The following is a 23,143-nucleotide window of genomic DNA, read 5'->3' as shown; positions in this document are numbered from 1 at the left end:
ATAAGGACGTGTACCGGTATGTTTGGCCCCATCGACCGTCACTATCTATTCGATTCGTAACCGTCGGTAAGGTGTCGTTCCCTAGCGTACGTTACGTTACGTACCTTGTTCCGTATGGCGCGCAGCAGATGCGCCACGTTGTCGCCGCGGTAGGTGCGGCGCGCGCGCAGGTCGGCGGCCACGCGGCCGCACACGCGCGCGCGCCAGTCGCCGCGCAGCACGCGCCGCGCGCCCGTCTCCAGCGGGTGCGCCACGCCCGAGGGGCCGAGGCTCTCCACGTGGTCGCTCACGTCCTCAAATCATTTACATCATTGTGTTACACGCCAACTTTACAGTTTAATACATTATGATACATATATGAAATGTAGCAAAATTTCAACTAGGCAATAAATTAAAACATGATCGAAGGAAGCGTCTTAAATCGACACGAGTTGCGAAATACCTACTTGCACGTGTATCGTAAATTTTCGACATAGGCACGGTAAAATGCTAATTACCGCATTAGTGTGGTAAAGTACCACCGTATGTACTGTAAAAACAATGTTCGAAAATATTCTTGGGTCGGTTGCACCAAACATCATTAATAATATTTAAAAACTTACAAGCTCTCTTATCGCTTGAAGTCTATATTACCTAAGAATATAAATCGACATCTAAAGCCTTAAATGAGCTTCATAATAAAACAACAGATACCTGTAGGAAGTTAAGTATAGACTGTTTCCCCCAGAACATTGGGTACTTGAGCACGGACTCGCACGGCGGGCGAGCCTGCGGCCGCGCGGAGATCATCGCGCGAATCAGGATCTTAGTCAACAATACCTCTTCATTCGGCAACACTTTACTGTCAAAATATATACAATTACCAAGCTTGCTCTACTATAGCAGACATGGTCGGCTGTTTCATATCAACACTACACTTGAAATTACATACTGAACTCGCAAAATCAATCAAAGCTTCGTCACCAAAAAAAAGCGAATAATTTTCTTTTCATCTCTCCTATTCGGAAAGTTCACCTTTCATAGGCTAATAGCCCGGTGGAAAATTGCATTTCCCATTGCACCCTAGGGTGGAAAATATTTTTTATTTGATTTGTACTTCGAGCAACGGCTAACATCCATATATGCCATATTATTTATTTATTTATTGTTCGGAGAACCAACAGCTATAAATTGTACAATAGTTATATATATATAGATAACAAAGAGCCAATTATAGGTTCCCACCGGTAGCAACAGGTTAACAGATAATTGGTGGTTAGCACTAGTTTTTTTTTTTTACAACGTGTTACCACTAATATTTTTAAATATTAATACTTATTATATTATATACTGAACAAAGAAACCAAAACTTATTAGTAAACTTAATACGTTAATCGATACAATAATACAATAATATGCCAACACATACGATTCGCTCACTCAAGTAATTATTCAGTTAAAAGCTCTCATATTAGCTTCCGCATTTTCAGACCAATGTGTTATCGAAAATAAATGTCAATTTATTTTCATTATTAAAAAAATATACTATGTACTTCTACTTAATATTTGTATGAAATCAACAAATATTTGTTAATAAATCAATATAAATGACGATGAATGTTTAAAATATTATCATTACATTACATTCATTCATTCAGTTTCACTTTTTTAAGGCGCTTATATTAAGGCCGTTTCAGACACATCCCAATTTCAGATCGGATTTGTCGTTGGTTTAAAAAAAATTTAATGTACTTAATGGCGCCATTTACATTATGATCGGAAAAAAAAAACAAATAACCTACATTTCTTGTGTCTGACTTTCCTCATAATCGAAATGAAAAGTATAGTGTTTAACTCGGGTAAAAGTAACCTTCCACCCTTGGTTAACAATCTACTATTTCACTCGTTGCCATTCATTTGTTCGTTTGGGTCACACTTTAGCCTTTTCATCGACGTATCAAACACAAAAGCTCGGATGCCACGTCACAAGTGGCAAAAATGAAATTGAATTTTATGCATAAATATGCACGTAGGTCTATGTTTTTGTGGTTTGTGACGTATTAATCCGTCTTTGACGAACCATACCGTAATGATTCATCTACCTACCAAATAGTATGTCAATAAAAAAATGGTACAACGGTTCTTCTAGGAAAGTATGCTTACTATTGTCCAATGGCTGATGGGATACATTAACAACCAAATAATTGATCGACACAATTTTACTTACTTGACTTCATGACTAATAGCAAAACTAACTGGCCATCGGACTTTGTCTTTGCAATAAGGTTTACGAATCGTCAGTTAACCCTTTATAAGGCATAATGGTGTCAGGAATTATGCAAAATATAATTGAACCCTATCACTTGGAAATAAAGTTCAAAATCAGGTGGGAAAGATATTCCATGTCAGAATGGCATGTACTTACTCTAGTTGTTCCAAATTATAATCCCCAGTGAGTATATTGGCCTGTCGCCTCAGCACATCACCGAACGGATGCTGTCCCTGGGACAAAACGTAGTAAAACACGCAGCCCAGAGAGAAAATGTCTACCGACGTCGTCTGAAACAAAGAGTCACATTTAAACGAAAAATAAAATGTAGCAGTATAGGTACTGCTAGGGTAATCAACTTTAACTTTGCCAGCCAGTCGACTTAATATCGCTCTCTCTCTCGAGAGCGATAATCCCTAAGGGAGGGAGAGATCTCTCTCTCTCTCGTCTTAGCGATTATCCCGGGTTTCGCTTATAGGTAAGCTGCTGCTTCAGATCCCTTGGACGACTTTCCAATTTTTTCTTCACTTCGCACGCATGCCATCACTCGTAATACGAGTATCTAGCCAGCGCCTCGATTACGGGGCCCATTCCTCGAACGGTATGAGTCTAATATTATTAGTGTGTTGCCATGGCAACCCATGCGACTTGACAGTTCGTGGACTAATATTATTAGTCTAATACCGTTCGAGAAATGGGTCCCAGGTGTTAGGTATCTGTCACAGGTGTAGATTACCGTTCGTTCGCCGTTGATCATCTCGGGCGCTATCCAGCCGTCGGTGCCGGTGACGCCGGAGCGGCGCGAGAAGCTGGCGCGCCCGATGTTCAGCTTCTTCGACAGGCCGAAGTCCGAGATCATGGCGCGGACCTCGCCGGCGCCGGTTGGCATTGACAGGAGCACGTTGTGCGGCTTTATGTCTCTGTGGACTGGAAGAAAGAGGTTAATAAGGAAAATTATAGGTATAGGCACGGTCGAGGAAATTTTTATTTTATTAGAAATAGATTCTTTAGCAATTTGCGGTTCAAGTAAGTTAGGTTATACATAAGATAATGATTTATTTGCTTAAACATGGTAAATTGAAGTCGACATAATCATTATAAGTAGTATCACATGTTTAGCCATGGCAGCATGCAGATATTGATCGTAAAATTAAGTTATATATTTCGTGTTATCAATCATTGACATGCATAGGTACATAGCTATAGGTACTAGGAAAGTCACAAGTCACTTTGGCTTATTCACCTGCGGAAAAAAAGTGAAGGCGATCGATTATTTTTTAGCGCAAAAAACGTAGGAAAATAAAAGAAACGCGTATATCAGTCGTTGGCCGCTGACCATTCGCGAAGGAAAATCTCGCTCATTGCTCGTTGCTTCTCGCTATTCATCAGCGGTTAAAACGGTGCCATACGGTTCTACAAAGCGCATACTGTACCACCATCGCGGTATACAACAAAACTTAACAGATTATTTTTTATTAGCCCGTTATATAGTGTTCCACTGCTGGGCAAAGGCCTCTCCCCTTAATTTCCATAACCCGTTGTTGAGCTTTTTCCGGCCATTTGCTAATTAATGCGTCTCTAAGTCGTCCCGCCATCTCCGTCTGGGCCTGCCACGTCCGTGCTTATTTTGCGGCATCCAATTGGTGGCTATACCAGCCCAACTATCTGGATACATGCGGCAGACGTGACGCGCCCACTCCCACTTCAACCTGGCGGTCTTCTTCCCCACGCCAGCTATGACAGAAAACTTATTGGAAATAAAATACCACCAACCTATATCCATAGAGTGTAAATGCGCGAGCCCCATAGTGGCTTGCCGCAGAACTTCCACGGAGTCTATCTTGCAGTGATCTAACTTCTTCTCCACGTAATCTTGCAACGTCGCTGAGCACAGCTCGAGCGCTATGTACCTGTAATCAAATGTGTCAGTGAGATATTTGAAAAGGGTACAACAGCTTTATAGGGAGATTTGTACCGTAGCGGGATAGTGTGCGACGTACACCCAGCTAAAGGAATAGCTGCTATTCCAAGCCTCGCTCAGCGCAACCATTACAATTTCTTCTTACAACCTTTAACCCGCCTCTATTTTACAAGCAGTAGTAAACCTTATTTTAATGCAACGTCTTGCCATTTGTCATTTCAAACTACACCCTTCGTCGGCTATTGCTACCCTAACCTAAACTTTTGACTGTCTCAGTCAAACGTTTCGGTTCAAAATTGTAATATATGTCTCACCTGAACTGCTTGTCGCGCTCGGTGCAGTAGTAGCGCACCACGTGCGCGTGCGCGTCCGACTCGCGCAGCAGCGCCACCTCTCGGTCGGCGAACGTGAAGCACTCAGGTAGAAGACGCTTCACGGCTACCGCTCGCTTGTCAAAAGTGCCCCTAGAAATAAATAAATTTGAGTATATTTTAAATCCTACAGAATACCTTTTGAGAAAGCGCAAAAGGTTTGGGGAATACTCTACAAAAATACACTCTACAACATTATGTCTGTGGAGTCCATCCAGATAGGTTTCCTGAACCCAGAGGACTTGATAGCAATCGGCAATAATGTTCCAGAACTAATATCCGGTGAACTTTTCGGCTTGGGCTAGTGCACCAAACGAATATGATAGTCGGATTGACCTTCCGTTCACTGGATTGACCTAACTTAGAAGCTCTTACGCTTTTTTAAATAAACAGGCTACATGATAGTTAAAAATAATCCAACTGTTGGGAGCCTCGGTTTAAGGAATGTTCTCGAAAATTGCAACCGCAATCTACGGTTAAAATATCATTTTAAAACGCTCGATAAACCCCTCAAAGCGGTCGCACATCTAACCTAACTAATAATCATCAATACATCTAACCTAGCTAACCGGCAGTGCTTAAAACTGCGCAAAGAGAAACATAAATTGTTTCAAAGTTTGACAACTTAAAAATCACGTTGTTTACCATGCGGCAACTCCGCCCTCGTTATCTTTGTGGCGCGGCAAGAAATGCCTGATTGATAATTGATTTTCTGCCGATTTCGTTCTATCGCTTGGAAGTCTTGGAACAGTGTTTTGTTGCTGTTTCCTTCTACACTGATAATATTTTATCAAAGATAGTCTAGCCGTAGCTGGCGGATTAATCGAATTAACCTATTTTAATAACCAGAAAGTAATTAACTGGCATGGTATATTGATTTAGTGGATTTTGCTCGTGGCTTATCAAAAGTAATGCAGTAGGTAGTCAGGAAATGTAATAAACGTCAAAAAATCTTTAACTAAAGCACATGCCTTTAAATGGGTATAGGGGCGTCAGTTGTTTTATAGATTGAAGCCTATCAAAGGATAACGTTCAAAATGTGGTAGGAAATATGCTCCGGTCGCCGAATTAGTCGGAATAAAATCATACAAAAAAACCTTTCGAGTCATGTAAACTAAAGAAAATATTAGAACTGACCAATACACGAAGGTCCCCTTGCCCTTAGTCAACACGTGGTCAGTCCGGAAGGTGATGCGGCCGATCTTGACTTTGCCGTCGCCCGGTTCCCCCCGCTGGCGGTCACCTCGCCGTAGTCCGAGTGAGAACCTGGGACAGTTGGAACTAACCTGTACACGAAGGTCCCCTTGCCCTTAGTCAACACGTGGTCAGTCCGGAAGGTGATGCGGCCGATCTTGACTTTGCCGTCGCCCGGTTCCCCCCGCTGGCGGTCACCTCGCCGTAGTCCGAGTGAGAACCTGGGACAGTTGGAACTAACCTGTACACGAAGGTCCCCTTGCCCTTAGTCAACACGTGGTCAGTCCGGAAGGTGATGCGGCCGATCTTGACTTTGCCGTCGCCCAGCTCCCCCCGCTGGCGGTCACCTCGCCGTAGCCGAGTGAGAACCTGGGACAGTTGGAACTAACCTGTACACGAAGGTGCCCTTGCCCTTAGTCAACACGTGGTCAGTCCGGAAGGTGATGCCGCCGATCTTGACTTTGCCGTCGCCGTAGTACGAGTGAGAACCTGGCACAGTTGGAACTAACCTGTACACGAAGGTGCCCTCGCAGCCCTTGCCGAGCACGTGGTCGGTGCGGAAGGTGATGCGGCCGATCTTGACCTCGCCGTCACCCAGCTCCTCCAGCTGGCCAGTCACTTCGCCGCTTGAGGACGTGGAGTAGTTAGAACCACGAGAACCACCTTGGGATAGCTGTTGGAATTCACGCGCCTGAGGACAAAAAGGAATTTGGTTATTGGGCGATCGTAGACTGGATCTTGATCTAGTATCAACCCAGAATGAAATTTACTGCACTTGTTAAATGCTGTTGAATTTGTTTGCTGATGTAATATCCCCAAAGAGGTAAATCCTTTTTGTTTGTGACTGACAGGTTTTATAGTTCGTTTAGCATTAGACAAAAGGTAAACAATCTTAACATATTTTTTGAAAAACGCTTTGTAAAATTCAGGAACACTAATGAAAGTAAAAGAATGTAAATGGTCGTATATGATATGATTTATAATTGTTACATATTTGATGTGACTTATTTTACAAGTGTTTTTCAATAAAAGACACATCGAAATCGCTTGCCTTTTTTCTAATGCAAAAAAAAAACAACTATAATTACATACACTGATGATTATGACAAGGTATAAAATAAAATGTTTAGAAATCCATCTACTGATCATAAAATTCAGGTTACCAATTTGCAATTAAATATTATTATTTCAAATATTATATTTATAAGTACCATACATAATACATACATAATAGGTATAATAATTTATTTTATGAGTTCAAAAGTATAAAACGTATAGATAAACCGGTTCCGTTAACTCAAAATAATAGTTATTTTCATGATAATTGTAGTAGGTAATATTATATAATGTAAAGTAACTTGTATAAAACAAACGCGAATATTTCCTCGTATGAATACAATCGTTTACTTTATTTCCTGATCGAAATTACCCGTTAGTCTCAATCTCAACCTTGATATGCGCGCCGAATATTACTGGGAATGCAATTCATTTCGTCCAACGGAACAGTTTGATACCAACAACATTATCTGTTTTTATTCAATGGATTAGATACGAGTAACTCGAGTTTTTCATGTTGTCCGAAAATTAAATAGGAAAAATATGTTCACAATTAATACAGTTAAACCACCAAAACAAAATTATTATTAATGTGTGTGCAAACCAGTAAATTAAGTGACGCTTATTATGTAAAGCCGATAGCAGCATTCGATAATCGAAAATAGAACTTTGTTCTTCAGTTGACCGAGCACGGAATCAATTGGCAAACCAATAAATACAGTATGAAACGTATGACATATTCGTATGCAATTCTGTTAGGTTTAAAGTTAGCTTCATAACTGCGAATTTACCTACGTGATAATGAAAACTTATATTGTAATATAAATAGGAATTACCAACCACAAGCCATAACATGAAACTCCCGATAACACTACTGGAGATAAACATTACAAGAATGCGGATAATTTGGAACGTTAATTTAAGAAACTTTGATATGCTCCTATCTATTTACATGCCTATTGCCAAATAAAATGAAGTGTAATATGCAAAAATACTTTTTCACCTCAACAGCTCGAACAAGCCAACTTTCGTCACTCCAGGGAGTGAGACAAAGTAGCTTTTTAATTTAGTGAAGGCCATGAATACAAGAATAAAAACTTTGCTTGATGTTGAATTTATTTAACCTTTAATATGTTCTTACTATTGAGGTGAAAAGTTGTATGTGTCACACGAGAGCAAAGTTAATTTACATCTGGTGTGTTTTAGTCCCTCGCTACGCTCAAGATCAACACCCGCAAGAAAAACTAACTTTCCTCTCTTGTTGCACAAATAACTATTTTCTACTCGTCGACTGTAATGGTTGAATTAAGATTTCGTATACAAAACTGTTATTGGGTGCTTTTCATGTATGGGCTCCCAACTCAACTATAATATTCATTTCGAAACGGTTTAGTCAACTATAATGAGTGACCAATCACAGCTCGCCGCGGTCAAGAGGACGAAACAAAACGATAACTCAAATTAATTATCTATTTTAGGTTGTATAGTAGAAACAATTGCTTCATAAATCATAAACTCACATATGACACCCTTAATATAGCAACATCCATAGACTACGAAAACTGCTTCGCGTTGCTCCATAGGCTACGGTGGCCAAAATCAAGAAAAAAACTGTCTAAAAATTGAATTTAGCAAGGAGCAAGTACCAGGCCCTCATGAGTTACGAGGTGTCGTTGCACAGCCCGGCGGCCGGGGCAGGGGCCCGGCGCGTACGAGTATGAAGGTATCGCGCGGCTGCTCGCGTATCTTAAATAGCTGTATACTTTTGGTTACCTATATGTTTCTATTAGTTTAAGTTATTTTTGTTACCTCGTAGAAAAAGTATTGTATACAATAGTGATATAATCAGGCCTTTCAATCTCGTAGCTTACTTATAAAATACTATTTTAAGGGTAATTTACTCAAAACATTGTTTTGGTTTGCCGATATTGAATCTTAGAGATTATCTTCTCTTCCTTTCAATCAACCAAATGGATACGAAAAGAAAAGTAAATATTACAACGGATTTGCGAGAAAAGATAATAAAATTATTTCCTTTCTAAAAAAACCGTTAGCAACTTATCTAACCACGGGTTTTTTTAGAAAGAAAATTATAAACTTATGTTAAGTTTAAAAGATTCGAAATTGGTGTAAAACGTAAATATGAAATGTAACATAATACGCGTTGATTTTAATCATTCCACTTTGACAAATAATCGCGCAAAATGGCCAACTAACCGATTGGTACACAAACATCTGTGGAGAATGCGTGTGAATGTCAACTCTTACCTGAAGTACCTACTTCCATTTGAAATTCAATCTTAACTTGAGTAGAATAGGCTTCAAGTCGCAATATACGTTTACAGTACATATGGGGCTACTTTATAGCACTAGTGCGAGAAGTAGCATATTACGTTACTGTGTCGAACATTTAAAGGGCCATATGTACTGTAAAACGTTGTACGATACATGAGCGAATAGGTAATTCGCAACTCGTGTCGATTTATCGCCACTCGTTTCGAATTTCCTATTTTTCGCACTTGTATCGTAATGTACTATTTTACCACGATCTTTCGAGATTTCTAAGTAAAGCGCTCGGTTGTTTTGTGCGCAAAAGCGCAGCATGAAAAGCATGCGATCAACGGAATGTGTTTGCCGCGTCTGCGTCCCGTAAACACGTCATTGTTTTTTGCGGCAAACGCGTACTTAAACGCCGCTGCAAACGCATTGTCATTTGTCCTACGTCAAAACAACATAATAGGACAACTTTGTTTTATGCGTTCAACGCTGCGTCTGTAATGCAATTTAGGGCCTCCCCACACCTATCTGGACATTTCTATAGCCACTCACATGATTCCAGCAACTAAGGTTTCAACATTTCGCACCTCTAAAATGATCGTCGCAACTCGAGTTGCGAACGGAGTGTATGCGGTTTTTTATTTCTTATCTGTGAAGGGCTGCACAGATATGGTGTAAACAATTATTAAAACACAGAATACCAACGTGACAATATTTAAAAAATGTTTCAACCACATAGACATAACCACAGTATTTTTTATCTATGTCACTTTGCAAGTTGTTCGGAAAAGTGCGTGTGTTAAAAGTTGCTGCGTGTTTTAAAATGCCGTAAGTATTCAAATTTACATATTTCTGTTAGTATTATATATTAAATTACTCCGCGTTTATTGGTCTATTAGATTAAAACTATATTTTAGACCTACTTAATATTGATGACCATAAAATCTCACTTCAAACCAATAACTCTGTAGATTTTTGGCGAGTTTCCTATTTTAATGCCCTAGATTTCTATGATTACCAAATATATCTTGAGCAACCTATAGTCATTAAATAGTTCGATTATTAAATTACATTAATAAACAATAAAATGCATTAAATCACTGTGTATTATCCAGGATTAGCGAACAAACCATGTGACGGAAAATTGTAAGTAAAAACACAGCAACTGTGGTTGCTTAAATCATTTCTGTACATCGTAAGGCATGTGGTACACTAGACGTTGCATACGCGTTTTGGGGTGTTTGTTACTACTTACTTATAATTTCTATTTACTAATATTTCTTTGCTATATTGCCCGGATCCTGGGGTAGCTTGCCGTTTCTCGTCTGGCAGTGAATGTGTTAAAAGTTCCTATTTCTGTTGAACATCTGCACCGCGCGACTGTTGTGTCTCCTACCTAAATAGGTAGCCATCTTTGTTTTTGACATGGCGCAGGTCAGTTTGTTTGTTTATTTACGTTTGTAATCAGTATAATTTCATGTGTTAATAGTTACTATTTGCTTATTGTGCTTAATTTGTTGTAAAGTGTATGTTATGGTGTATATATTATACGTGTTAGTGTAGTTTAAGTTAGTTCGGTTGTTGGTGATCGGCCGTTTTAAAAACACCAAAATTTTAGTAGGTATGTAAATACTCTTTTGTTATTTTAAGTTATAAAGCCACTATCATTGTGATAATTACATAAATTATGTATTTTATTTCAAGGTAATTAGTGTCTTAACCGGTTTTTTACTATATTTTTGTACTTCAGTGTCTAAATTAGCCACAAAAAAATCACGAACATAGCACATAGTTACACGCCAGGTGGAGCAATTCGAAAGTTCCTTATCAGAATTTGAATCAGTTTTACTCTGCAATTTTATAGGTGAGCTATCAAGGTATTTAGTATCAATTAAAAGCTTATTAAGCCTTCTTTAAATTGAATACAAAAAAAAGATATGTTATCGATTTAGATTTTTTATTAAAAATAGTTTTCTACTATAACTCGGAAATTATTCCTTTGGGTAAACTTCGTGAATTTTTAATAATTATTTTTATTATAACAGCAAATAGCTAAAGTAAGAAAATAAATTTCTTTGTTTCTTTACCATTATAAAACCGAAAGAATTATTCCAAATGCTTAAGCAGAAGCAAAGTTATCGATTTTTGAAGATATCACGACACTGTGCCGTCGTATCTGCGAAATGGCAGAGCAATTCAGGGCACCTTTCGTTAAAATCGGAATCATGTGAGTGGCTAAAAGTAACTCCAACTCGCATTTTAAGTTTTGCATTTTTATATTATTTCCACTTAGAATCACATAGATCTTTTAATTCTAATAAGAGAGTAAAAAGCATACCTTTTATGTTGGCCGTTTTGGTCATAGGAAGTTGTATTGCAAACGTATCTACAATCGGATGGACCAAAAAATGGGGACATTTTTTTCTTAAAAGAAGAAGCTTATCATTCTGAGTAGTAATATAAACAATCTAAATTCTAACTCAAAAGTTGGAGGTACAACCGTCCAAAGTGCATACGTAAGTAATTCAACTAATTTGCCTACTAAGAGGTACTTATATCACGACTTTTCGATAACTTATCACATCACTAGCTTATCGATATCAATTTCGATTATTGCCCATAACTTTTCTGTTGTGTACATATTTAGGAACTTGACCCCACCCCTAAAATTAGCGCGATAAGGAAAACTGCAGCTTCGGCGAAAAACCCTGCGTAAAAATCCCAAAAATCGACGTTTCGTACTAGACTGTTTCCTCCTCCAAAACTTACCCAATTGTAACGAAATTTAGAAATCTAAATAATAATGAAATTATCTGTGTCGGACTGTTTAGTTTTTGTTTAGCAATTTGATACCAGTTTTGAATACCACGCTTCTCTTTGCGGCATAGTCAATTAGGCCGTTTTTGACCATGTTTGAAGGGCCCTAACGCCTTAAAAAACTAACATTACAAAAATATCAAAACAGTTCGACACAGATATTGATAATATCTGTGATGAAATAGTCATCGACGCGGAATCGCCAAAAGCCGATAGGATCATAGAACAAAGTTTTATGTTTACGCAATAAGAGCGAAAAAGACGTGGCGTCTCGTAAGACGTCGGCCGAGCCGAACCATAAAACATTTTTTATTTATTTATTTAGGTAAACAAACAGTCACTACAAGAAAGGCTTAAATATAAAGTATTTTAAACACTGTTTACAGTATGTGTGACCAACACCGTTCACCACTTATTAATTAGGTACAATTAGTTAGATTATTCGGAGCATTTTTTTTACAAGTTTTACAACACTGGAGCTTAAGGCTCCGGGAGGCATTGACATTGATAAATTCATGAAGAAGATAAAATAATCTTTAACGCTTAACAGTTAACAGTGCATGCAGTGTTACTTTAATATTGAATAGTTACAAATTTTTTTCGCTTCATATCAGTAGATGTTACATTTAGTTATTGTCTCTAAGTACATCTATTACAAGTTTTTTATATACACCAGTACTGCAGCCAACAATATCCACCTGGTTAAAATGTGTTGTAAGTATGAACGAGCCTGCGAAGAGGAGCGCGCTCACCAGCGTGGGTGCGGCAGCGGCCGGTCACGAACAGCCGGTGCGGGCGCGTCTCTCGCTGTCTACTACGGTTGGGCACTTTATAACTCAGCTTATTATTAAGGGCAACGCAATCAAAGTGGTTATTGCAGAGGCCGTATAAAACCATTGCCAAAATTTTTCGATGGTTTTTGCCGATTCCGCATCGATAGGCGTGGGGAGACCCTATCCGATTGCGTCGGACGGACGCGTTTCACGCAATAATCGTGTATACTCATTAAACATACTATCAAGATCAAATATTTTTATGTGCGGTTGACGCATAGCGTTTCACGCTGCGATTTTTGGTAATTAGATTATATGATGTACAATCATGTGCGTCGAACGCATCACGTTTAACGCAGCGTTTATCGCATAAAACAACCGCGTGCTTAATGCATACTTTACGTTAAGTTTATCAGATGGTACTACAACAATAATTTGCTAATATCAGATCATTATCTAAAAAGTAATCATAACATACCTGATACCGGAGATACCAAAACATGGTGATGACTAGTCCAACTAAGATGATAAGCGCCACTTTAAGCGCCTTATTCTCTTGCTGATGGAGCCATATATAGCCTCGCTTGTACCACAAATCAGGCCTAAAATTGAACGTAAACCCTTCGAACAGTTCTTCAGTTTGAACAGACACAGACACTTGCATAGAATTCTCATTTGTTTCATTCTCCACATCATTTTCAGCGTCTGATATTTTGCCGTTTATCAACTTGATGGCATCATTGTCGTTTTTGAATAAAAAGTTTGTGTTTGGTAATGTAGGCGACCAGGCTGTTGTCAATTCTGGCACTTTATAGTGTCCCAGCAACAAGTACGGCGCTGAAACGTGCACGTTCAAATCGTTTAATTTGTAATGTACATTTTTAACGGGCTCGTATGGTTTCTCTGTATTTTTGTTTTCGGTAGCCGTTGGTCCTTCGAGGAGTAAGGGTTGCGTTTGTCCCGTGGATATAGTGATGGTGTTTTTGTCAACTAAAGACGACAAAGCATATAGGCCGTGGTTGTGCTCGCCGACGTACAAAGTTGGACTGAAAGTATAACAGAATTATTTCAAACTGAATTTATCACACAAGAATACTTTCTAAAGACTACCGTACAAGTAAAAGAATACAACAGTTAAAAGATTTTTTTTTATTGGTTATAGATAAGGACTATTTCTAATTGTTCCTTTATGCTAATGCGACTCTATTTTAATGCCATGAGGGCTGAAAAGTACAAAGCTATTGCGTTTTTTAACGCGTTTTATTTGTGGCGCATATATATTATTAATAGTACTTAATTATGGTATTGTGGTCACGCTTCGTAGCACACGCCATAATAACAATAGTACAAAGCGATATTCATATAGATATAATATCGCTAAAGTACTTACTACAATTCAATATTGGAATTTTTTATCCCCTGTCCATTGCTGAGAGTAGTGGCATCCTCCATGATATGGTCCAGCGTGTCATCTCCAATCGAGTTGAAAGGGACGGAAATGAGTCCTTCTCTATCTAACAGGTACGCGGCGACCACGGGCGTCTCGAAGTGGTGCGACCACACCAGGTCGCCGGTCTTGCGGTCGAAGGACATCACGCGACCGTTGGATGTCGATGTGAAGTGGATTATGCCTAAAAGTTTATTGGAATGATGAATGACTACTTACGCGGTACATCGGCTATAATGCATAGGTACAGTCAAGTGTAAGAATATGGGTCCAACAAACTTACTCAAAAATATGACCTATAGCTCTTAATTCGCCGACATAAGAGCTATGGGACATATTTTTGAGCAACTTGTGTGCAGCCATAATTTTTACATTCGACTGTACATGTGATACATGTAACATAGGTTTCTATAAAAGAAAGTGTAGTAGCTTATATTTTTATTGTACTTTTTAGGGTTCCGTAGCCAAATGGCAAAAAACGGAACCCTTATAGATTCGTCATGTTCGTCTGTCTGTCCGTTTATGGTCACAGCCACTTTTTTCCCAAACTATAAGAGCTATACTGTTCAAACTTGGTAAGTAGATGTATTCTATGAACCGCATTAAGATTTTTACACAAAAATAGAAAAAAAAAACAATAAATTTTGGGGGTTCCCCATACTTAGAACTGAAACTCAAAAAATGTATTTTTATCAAACCCATACGTGTGGGGTATCTATGGATAGGTCTTCAAAAATGATATTGAGGTTTCTAATATCATTTTTTTCTAAACTGAATAGTTTGCGCGAGAGACACTTCCAAAGTGGTAAAATGTGTCCCCCCCCCCCCCTGTAACTTCTAAAATAAGAGAATATAATAATAATAATTCAGCCTATATACGTCCCACTGCTGGGCACAGGCCTCCTCTCATGCACGAGAGGGCTCGGGCTATAGTCCCCACGCTAGCCCAATGCGGATTGGGGACTTCACATACACCTTTGAATTTCTTCGCAGATGCATGCAGGTTTCCTCACGATGTACATAAATGAATGGATGTACGATGTAAATAAGAGAATGATACACCTAAAAAAAATATATGATGTACATTACCATGCAAACTTCGACCGAAAATTGGTTTGAACGAGATCTAGTAAGTAGTTTTTTTAATACGTCATAAATGGTACGGAACCCTTCATGGGCGAGTCCGACTCGCACTTGGCCGCTTTTTAAACATTAAAGTAGGTACATTCGGTATGATTGCGTGGTCTTATCTCCGAGTTTCTTTGGCCAACTCCCGGTTCCATCTTTAAAACAGCTCAGTAAAACTAGCCAATGTAATATAACGTATCGGACGACATTATGCATAATTTCAGCTAAATGAAAATGCTCGGTAATTTAATTTGCTTAGAATAAAAATAACCATAAATAACAAGGTGTAACAAATGGATCACGAAAGGCCTACACGATAAAGAACCGAACATTGTGATGCGGGCTAACTAGGTTCATTGAACGCGTATTAATCTGGCTGGTAAATATTTTCACTCAGGTAAAGTGTAACAAACTTTGTCCTTGTCTGATCTATATCTGAACACAAAATACAAAGATGTAGGTGCTGTAGCTGCCTTTATTTTCATTACAATTGGGGTCCAATGCTTTTTTATTTGTCTTGCTTCTGTGTTTGCTAATTTTCCACGCGACGGATGAAGCTCAAAGCCACTTTTTCGTCACAAAGAAGTCGCTTGATAGTTTTTACGACTGCGATGTTTATATGTGTATGATGTGAATCTAAACAGTCATGTCTGTGTACGCGATTCACCATAGTATTTCGTTTTAAATTTTATTTTATTAGGTACATCTTACTAATTGATGATAGATGGTAATGTACCTACTCTAAAATAACCCTAAAATCAAATATCCTGTTGGGATGGCACATCGAGTATACGTCTTAAAAATAAGAAAATAATTTTACGAACAATAATTTGGTGAGCCACGTTAGAATAATAGCATGCCTATATCATGTCTATCACTATTCTCTATTTATAAACTGGATTCTCTACATTTACAACGAGACTGTATTTACTATTTAATTTAATCGTGTACCTTATAGTTCAAAGAACCTGAAATACCTAACATGCATCACAGAAAAATATTTGCAGAAAGTTCTTTCTTCACGAGCTACTGAGAATATAATTCAGTATGTGTGAAACAACGCAATCAATTTTAGAGTTCTATTCTAAGAATAACGGGTCGCGGCGGACGATTCAGATTGAATATACCTAAAGTTGAATCAAAAAACGGATGATTCCGATCGAATATAACTAAAGTTGAATAAAAAAAAACTGCATGTTTTGGAACACATAGTGATTGATTTATTGAATTAAAATTAGTTAGGGTCGTAGGAAATCGCCATCCGGTTTTTTATTTTATAGAACATAACATATTTATAGCCTCGCCAGACTGATCAACAAAACCAGTTACTGAAAAACTATGCCTTGACAAACTTATTACTTAGTACCGTCATAAAATGTGTTATAGGGCGAAATCATATTACTGAGCGCGCGATGTTGATTCCACGCTTTTTACCCGTGTAGCAAGTGGGTAACTTCGTCGCTATTCAACATCTTATCATAGAAAACGAATGAACTCACCGTAATCATTAATCATCTCCTTGCCCATGGCGAGCGACGAGTAGTCAAAGAAGGTAACATTCCACTTCTGATCTTCATGTTTCGAGTCCTGCATCAGTATATTATATTCTGTGCGCGCGACGTAGATACCACGCTTTTTGTCTGGAAAACATGTGTCCGCTTCGTCGCTATTGAAAATCTTTGCCTTGTCAAAACCTAAAAAAATACGAGGTTAATTACAATACAACATATTTTTCACTTATAATAGTTATTGTAATTATAGTAAATCTCTCACTTACTCTCTCTTTACAGCTTAAGTTACCTCTATCATCTTAAAAGAGAGCAATAGTAGATATAAATTATAAATATTGGGCCCGTATCATCCACAAATACTGTAGTCACAACTAGAAGGACCGACAATATACAATATCAGTAGGATCGCGGCGAAAATTAATATGCTGCAGCACATGTTGTGGTTTGAACGATCAGAGGCTTTATCCACCTATGGACATGTTTTGTGGAAATAATTGAACTTCGGAAAGTAAGAATTTCTGGTGAGAAAAAGAAAGAACTCCTCAGCTACTTTTTTCTATTTTCCAATTATAACGACATTCCTGTGAATATTGCAATTGAATTTTAAGGAAAATTTTACCTGAAACATGTTCCCGTGAACCAGTCAATGGATCAAGAATGAACCACGTATCACTCTTCTTCCCCGTATAAAGGATGCCCTCTGTAGACCTGCAAGGGGCGTTGGCCACGAGCTCCGGTATCGTCAGGGGCATTTTCTTGAGCATCTGCTGGTCGCCCCGCGGTCCGTACATGTATAGGAAGCCGTGGCGGGGATCCGGCAGGAACTGGGGCATGAGGCCGTCATGCTGGTTGGGGACTTTTACGACTGGTTCTGTAACAAGGAATAGTTGTTACATTTTTGACCGCCAAAGACGGCCACAGACGCGCACGGTGTTACTACTACCGACTATAGTACAATATACTCGTACTTCATGCATTCCATTCTGTTTTACAAATTGTACAATGGCCCGTTTTATAATAAGTAGGTATACGCGTAAAAACTTTAAGCGCAGGCAGCGCTAGCGCGAGAGCGGTATATAATGTTTGTATTAGAACTTATAGATATATAAATATATGTAGTATGTACATAAGTACGATGGGTGGGACGAAACGTACGATGATAGATGCCATGTGAATAAAAAAGAGACATACCTATATTAACAGTATCGCTAACTCTTTAGCTTATAGGTACGGTACCTACTACCCGCGAGAACTTTTTCTAAGAGTGAAGAACCTCGCCCATTATTAGATTGCGGCATGTTTTTTTCATGGATCAAAATAAATCAGTAATTGCTGTTTAATTCTGGCTATGCGTAAAACAAACATGTACGCATTGCATTTTACGTATCAATGTAAGGAACTTATTTCACATATGAGTGCAAAACTATGGCGCGCATAGCACGTGTAGTAACTACATTTGAACTCTCTTTCAATTTATATTCCTTAAATCCATACAATAGGGTACACAATTGAATGAGTTTTGGCGTGTAGTTAAGTGCTACAGAGATTGCTAAGAACCTAAGAACAAAATTATGACAAAGAGGTACGTGACCCCGCTTACATAACATTAGCTAGCAACATATTTTAAAGAAGAAATTCATAGAACATACACGAAAATTAATGTCGAATATGTCAAAGTAATTTATCGATAGACCAAATGGCCCCCCGGAAAAAAAATGGTTACAAAAAACGTTATCTAAAATCAACATGCGGCATTGACTCATAATGATCCATATTTGATTACTTTGTACTCGAAACCATGACACAGACTGCCACATGCTCATATTATTAAAATGCGTTAAGATAACATTTTAATAGTAAAACAAATGCATTCAACAAGTAAAGCTAAAGAGTTAACTACTACGAAACTACGGAATTTTTACATAGGTCTTCCTCCTTTTTGGCAGTCGCTTAAAATTTACACCTGTATGTCGCCCGTATATTACCTCGTGTAGAAACGACGAGTAATTACACTCCATTCATCAAAATCGGCTTAGCAGTTTCGACCTACAGTGGATTATACGACACAAGCAAACTAAAATAAAATATCTGGATAATATATGTATCTACTATTTCCTGTTAGACTAGGAACTAAAAACAAAATCCTTCCTTTGGCTTTATAATAGTTGAGTAAAAATTCGTGTCATTCAATAAGAACAGTCGTTGAGATGGTGGATATTATCGAATATCGAAATTTCGTTACCTGTCGACATTCGAATAACGCGAGTGCGGTAAAAAGAAAGGCAACAAAATTTCGATTTTTGATGTATAACGTCCTATCTAAGATAAAAATCGTTGTTTGGTTAAACCTAGATTGATTGGTTACATCGGCAGTTAATTAAAAGTTACCCTTATTTTAATAATGTTCAATTAAACTAAACAAATATGTATTAAAAAGTCAGCATGCGGAAAATATAATTTCATCCTTCCTATCAACTGTATTTTGTTAATTGAAGCTTAGTATTATATATTGCAGGAAAATGATAATTTATTTAACAATTTTGACGACCGGTCTGGCCTAGTGGATACCCCTGGGACCCTGCATATGAGGTTCGAATCCCGGCAAGGGCATTTATTTTCGTGATGAACGCAGATATTTGTGTTCCCGAATTTATTTTTATGTAGTATATAAGTATATTATATACGTATGTATATCGTCGCCTGGTACCCATAGTACAAGATTTGCATAGTTTGGGGTAGGTCGATTTGCGTAAGATTGTCCCTAAATATTTATTTATTAAATTCTAAATTTGCTACAGGTACAGTCTACATCAAAAATATGTCTACATTTTAATGATGTAACATAATATTTTTAATGTCAAGTGTACATGGTTATTAAATTCTGTATATTTTAGTTATAAAATGTTTGTAGTATAAAAATGGAAAAGGGCTACTAAACACACACAGATTAACACTAAAGGTATGGGAGGGTTTTTACTTGTTCTGGTTTTTTCTGCGTTACAGATTAGTGATAACTTGTTATCAAACAGTAATTATAAATGTACTAAAATTATGTTATCTGTTTTGTTGTTTATTGTTTTTAGTACCATGTGTGGGATTACTCTATGATAAAATATGATTTTTATTGATATTGGTTAAGATTTAATGTACACACTATTTACCCTTTAATTTGTAATGTAAATTAGAATCAACATAACTTTTGACTCTCTATTTCCATTTTTTTGGAAGCTTATACATATGTAAAATCTATAGGCACATTTATTTCATGAAAAACCCAAGACTGTGTTCCCTCGAGAAATACCTCATCAGTGAACGCGGGACTGGGTTTAACAACACAGGGAGGACTCCGGGATTCCTATTTTAGATTCCATGGTGTGAACAGGTGCAAACAATCAAACGCCCTGTCAATGACGAGACAGTCTTTTTTAAAGCAAAACCCATTGCAAAATGCAAGCAATGGAAGGCAAACAAGGAGGCGTAAATATATGTTTTTGATCTGTGTAAAATGTTATTATCCAAGAATTAAAAACAAGCTCCCAGCACATGTCTACAGGTTTATTTTTGCATCATGTTACATAATTAACATTGAAACTACTCGAAAGTCAAGTGTTGGAATAAAATTCAAATAATAATACAAGTAATAGTTAATCAACAAACAGTTGTTCTCGCAAAAACATTGTTAACCCAGGTGTGTCTGCCATGACATAACATAAGCTACTATATTTCTCTGATGTTTTTATCAATGTTTTAATCAGCAATTCTAGAACTTACTACAAATTTTATCAGTTTTGATTGGTTTATAGTAAACAGTAATAAATAGCATTCACTTTAAAATTGCTCTTATGTGATGACATAAGAGTACTTAATTGCAACAATGTTTAAGCAAATAAAAATAAACTACTACTGTCCTCATTTTTGTCAATTACATGTAGATATAATTAAGTTTTTGCGGCTGGTTAAATTGTAATAAACCTTTTGACTAGAATTTTTGTGTTAATTTTAAATTTAATTAATTGACATAAAAGTTAGAATCACAATCATTCAATATATCAGCAGAACAGTACAATAATTAACCCATCAAGTGGCATATTATGTCATTTTTGAGTTATTGGAATGTTGATTTTATTTTTATAAATCAAATTTCAAATTTAATTAACAGATGGGTCCGGTAGCCGGTCCTGCCACTTGAACTTTATGGACATAAAGGTTACTTATTGTGTTTGTAAAGTCATCTTTTCACTAATTGTTATTTTGCTCTTTTTCATTTAAGTTGAAATGATAGCTTTGTTGATTATAATATCATTTGTGTTTTATACAGGAAAAAATAATGGATATATTTAAAAAAAATTTTTTAATATTTTAAAATTTAAAATATTTAATCAAAAATGAAAGGCACAAAACGCCTCATGCACTACACACAATATCAAAACATAATATTTCAACTATGTAAGTATGTATGTACAAGTAAAAACCTTATTTACAACCTTGTATCAGTTTACTTCAATAAGTACAAATTATACAGGGTGTTCATTTAACACTTTCATTGCTAGGCCAAAACTCAAGTCCACCGCTGAATGTCAGCGTAAATACAAACATCTATATAAGACCGTGGAGTCCAAACGCGCACTCGGCGAATAAACAACGCTGCACGACAAGAACTCCGCTGGGGAGTTCATTTATTTCTATGCTGTATGCCGACGACTCCTCTAGGGAGTCCAGGGCTGTCACAAAGGACAAAATTGCCAACGCCATGCATTTTTAGTTGCATAGTGAGCATAAATACATATTATATTAGGGAGGTATGTCGGATACCTACCTACTCTAAACTTTATTTACTAGGCTAGCTATTAGTATAAAGCTGCGTACGAATTTTTGTAATCCTAAAAAACGAGGTATAGTGACAACCCTGAAAAATCGTAAGTTTCGTAAGAAGTCGCTAGAGGAGTCGGATGGCATGGCCTTTAGTCATCTATAATTGTATAGTACGAACTCCCCTCGGGAGTCGCGTGGCATGTGAACAAAGTTTTCGAGAACTCCCTAGTGGAGTTCTTGGCAGAGAAAGTGTTAGTCCTGTCACCTGCAATAATTTACGGGGTGAATAGATAGGTCATACTGAGCAACTTTTACTATGGGACCAAGCCTGAAGTCGTGTCCATTTTGCAGATAATTGACAATTTAATTTTATCTGATAAGGCCCCTACGAGCGTGTACACTTACCTTAGGGCCTGTTTACATATTGATTAGTGTTTAATACAAGTTTATACATTTGCTACTGAACGCAAATACTATCTCGGACGATCAATATTCAAAATGCCATTGATATGTCATAATTTTCAATTGTTTGATGGATTTCAATAATGATTTTTTTTTTTGCCGACCTGTCTGTCCTAGTGGGTTGTGACCCTGCCTATGAAGCCAATGGTCCCGGGTTCAAATCCTGGTAAGGGCATTTATTCGTGTGATGATATTTGTTCCTGAGTCATGGATGTTTTCTATGTATTTAAGTACTTATAAATATGTATATATTACATATATCGTTGTCTAAGTACCCGCAGCACAAGCCTTATTGAGCTTACCGTGGGACTTAGTTACTTTGTGTAATAATGTCCTATAATATTTATTTATTTATAAATAATGTCCTTGTTACAACAACGTTATTAATAACTTTGTATGACAAAAACAAAAAAAAGTCAAACTTAACTATGCCATTCAGTTTCCTTAAATGTACTATAAGCCATACCCTGTGAAGTTAACAGAGTTTTAAAAACACCATATATATTCAGCATTAGATAATGAACATTCTTGAGTTGTAAATAATGTTGTATTTGGTATGGTTTTAAAAATAAATAAGAAAGCAATTCCAACTAAAGAAGTGTCTTCATTTTCTAAAGGTTTAGGTCTTAGCCATACCATCTTTGAGTTTCCAAATAATATTCCCGGAGTGTGGCTCCACAGCCACCATGCCGCCTCCTAATGTAGCAAACAACAGGGGCCGGTCGTCACGCGCTCGCGACAACTCTGTGCTCTCCTGCAAAACAACACTAATAACAATCACCACACTCGCATTCAGAATATAGCTATTTTAGAGGCATATAATTACTAAATGCCTTAAGTAGAGGCAAGTAATCAATGCTATGCACTTGGCAACTCTCACGAACCTTCGATTTCTTGTCCACTATAGATCCAAGGCCGTAAGACCCGAACACAAACAGCGTTATAAACAACAACCTCTTCATCTTTTTCTATTTCAATACACCTTAGTAAACACAAATATTAAATCACATTATTTTAGACAAAAACAACGAAACAAAGCTAATACAAAAATATTTGTCATGTACATGTTTTGGCCACAAGTTCGACGGAAATTATGTACTTTTGACATTGACAGAAAAACAGCAAA

General features: G+C 37.5%; 1 protein-coding gene across 1 annotated transcript in view; it reads right to left on the bottom strand.

Moving 5' to 3' along the window:
• The window catches only part of LOC133522071 (serine/threonine-protein kinase/endoribonuclease IRE1), a 26,975-nt gene extending 3,832 nt beyond the window's left edge, over positions 1-23,143 (bottom strand). The window contains exons 1-13 of the mRNA XM_061857267.1: positions 22,902-23,143; positions 22,654-22,771; positions 17,363-17,614; positions 16,732-16,926; positions 14,048-14,288; positions 13,136-13,703; positions 6,244-6,425; positions 4,484-4,633; positions 4,022-4,158; positions 2,985-3,175; positions 2,405-2,538; positions 694-841; positions 105-293 (exon numbers count right to left, since the gene is read on the bottom strand). Coding sequence (XP_061713251.1) covers positions 105-293; positions 694-841; positions 2,405-2,538; positions 2,985-3,175; positions 4,022-4,158; positions 4,484-4,633; positions 6,244-6,425; positions 13,136-13,703; positions 14,048-14,288; positions 16,732-16,926; positions 17,363-17,614; positions 22,654-22,771; positions 22,902-22,979 — 2,583 coding nt within the window. The 5' untranslated portion in view covers positions 22,980-23,143. The remainder of the gene's footprint in view (positions 1-104; positions 294-693; positions 842-2,404; positions 2,539-2,984; positions 3,176-4,021; positions 4,159-4,483; positions 4,634-6,243; positions 6,426-13,135; positions 13,704-14,047; positions 14,289-16,731; positions 16,927-17,362; positions 17,615-22,653; positions 22,772-22,901) is intronic.

The sequence above is a fragment of the Cydia pomonella genome, chromosome 10, assembly GCF_033807575.1.
Source record: "Cydia pomonella isolate Wapato2018A chromosome 10, ilCydPomo1, whole genome shotgun sequence".
NCBI lineage: Eukaryota > Metazoa > Arthropoda > Insecta > Lepidoptera > Tortricidae > Cydia > Cydia pomonella.
This window is presented reverse-complemented; position numbering and strand designations above follow the sequence as displayed.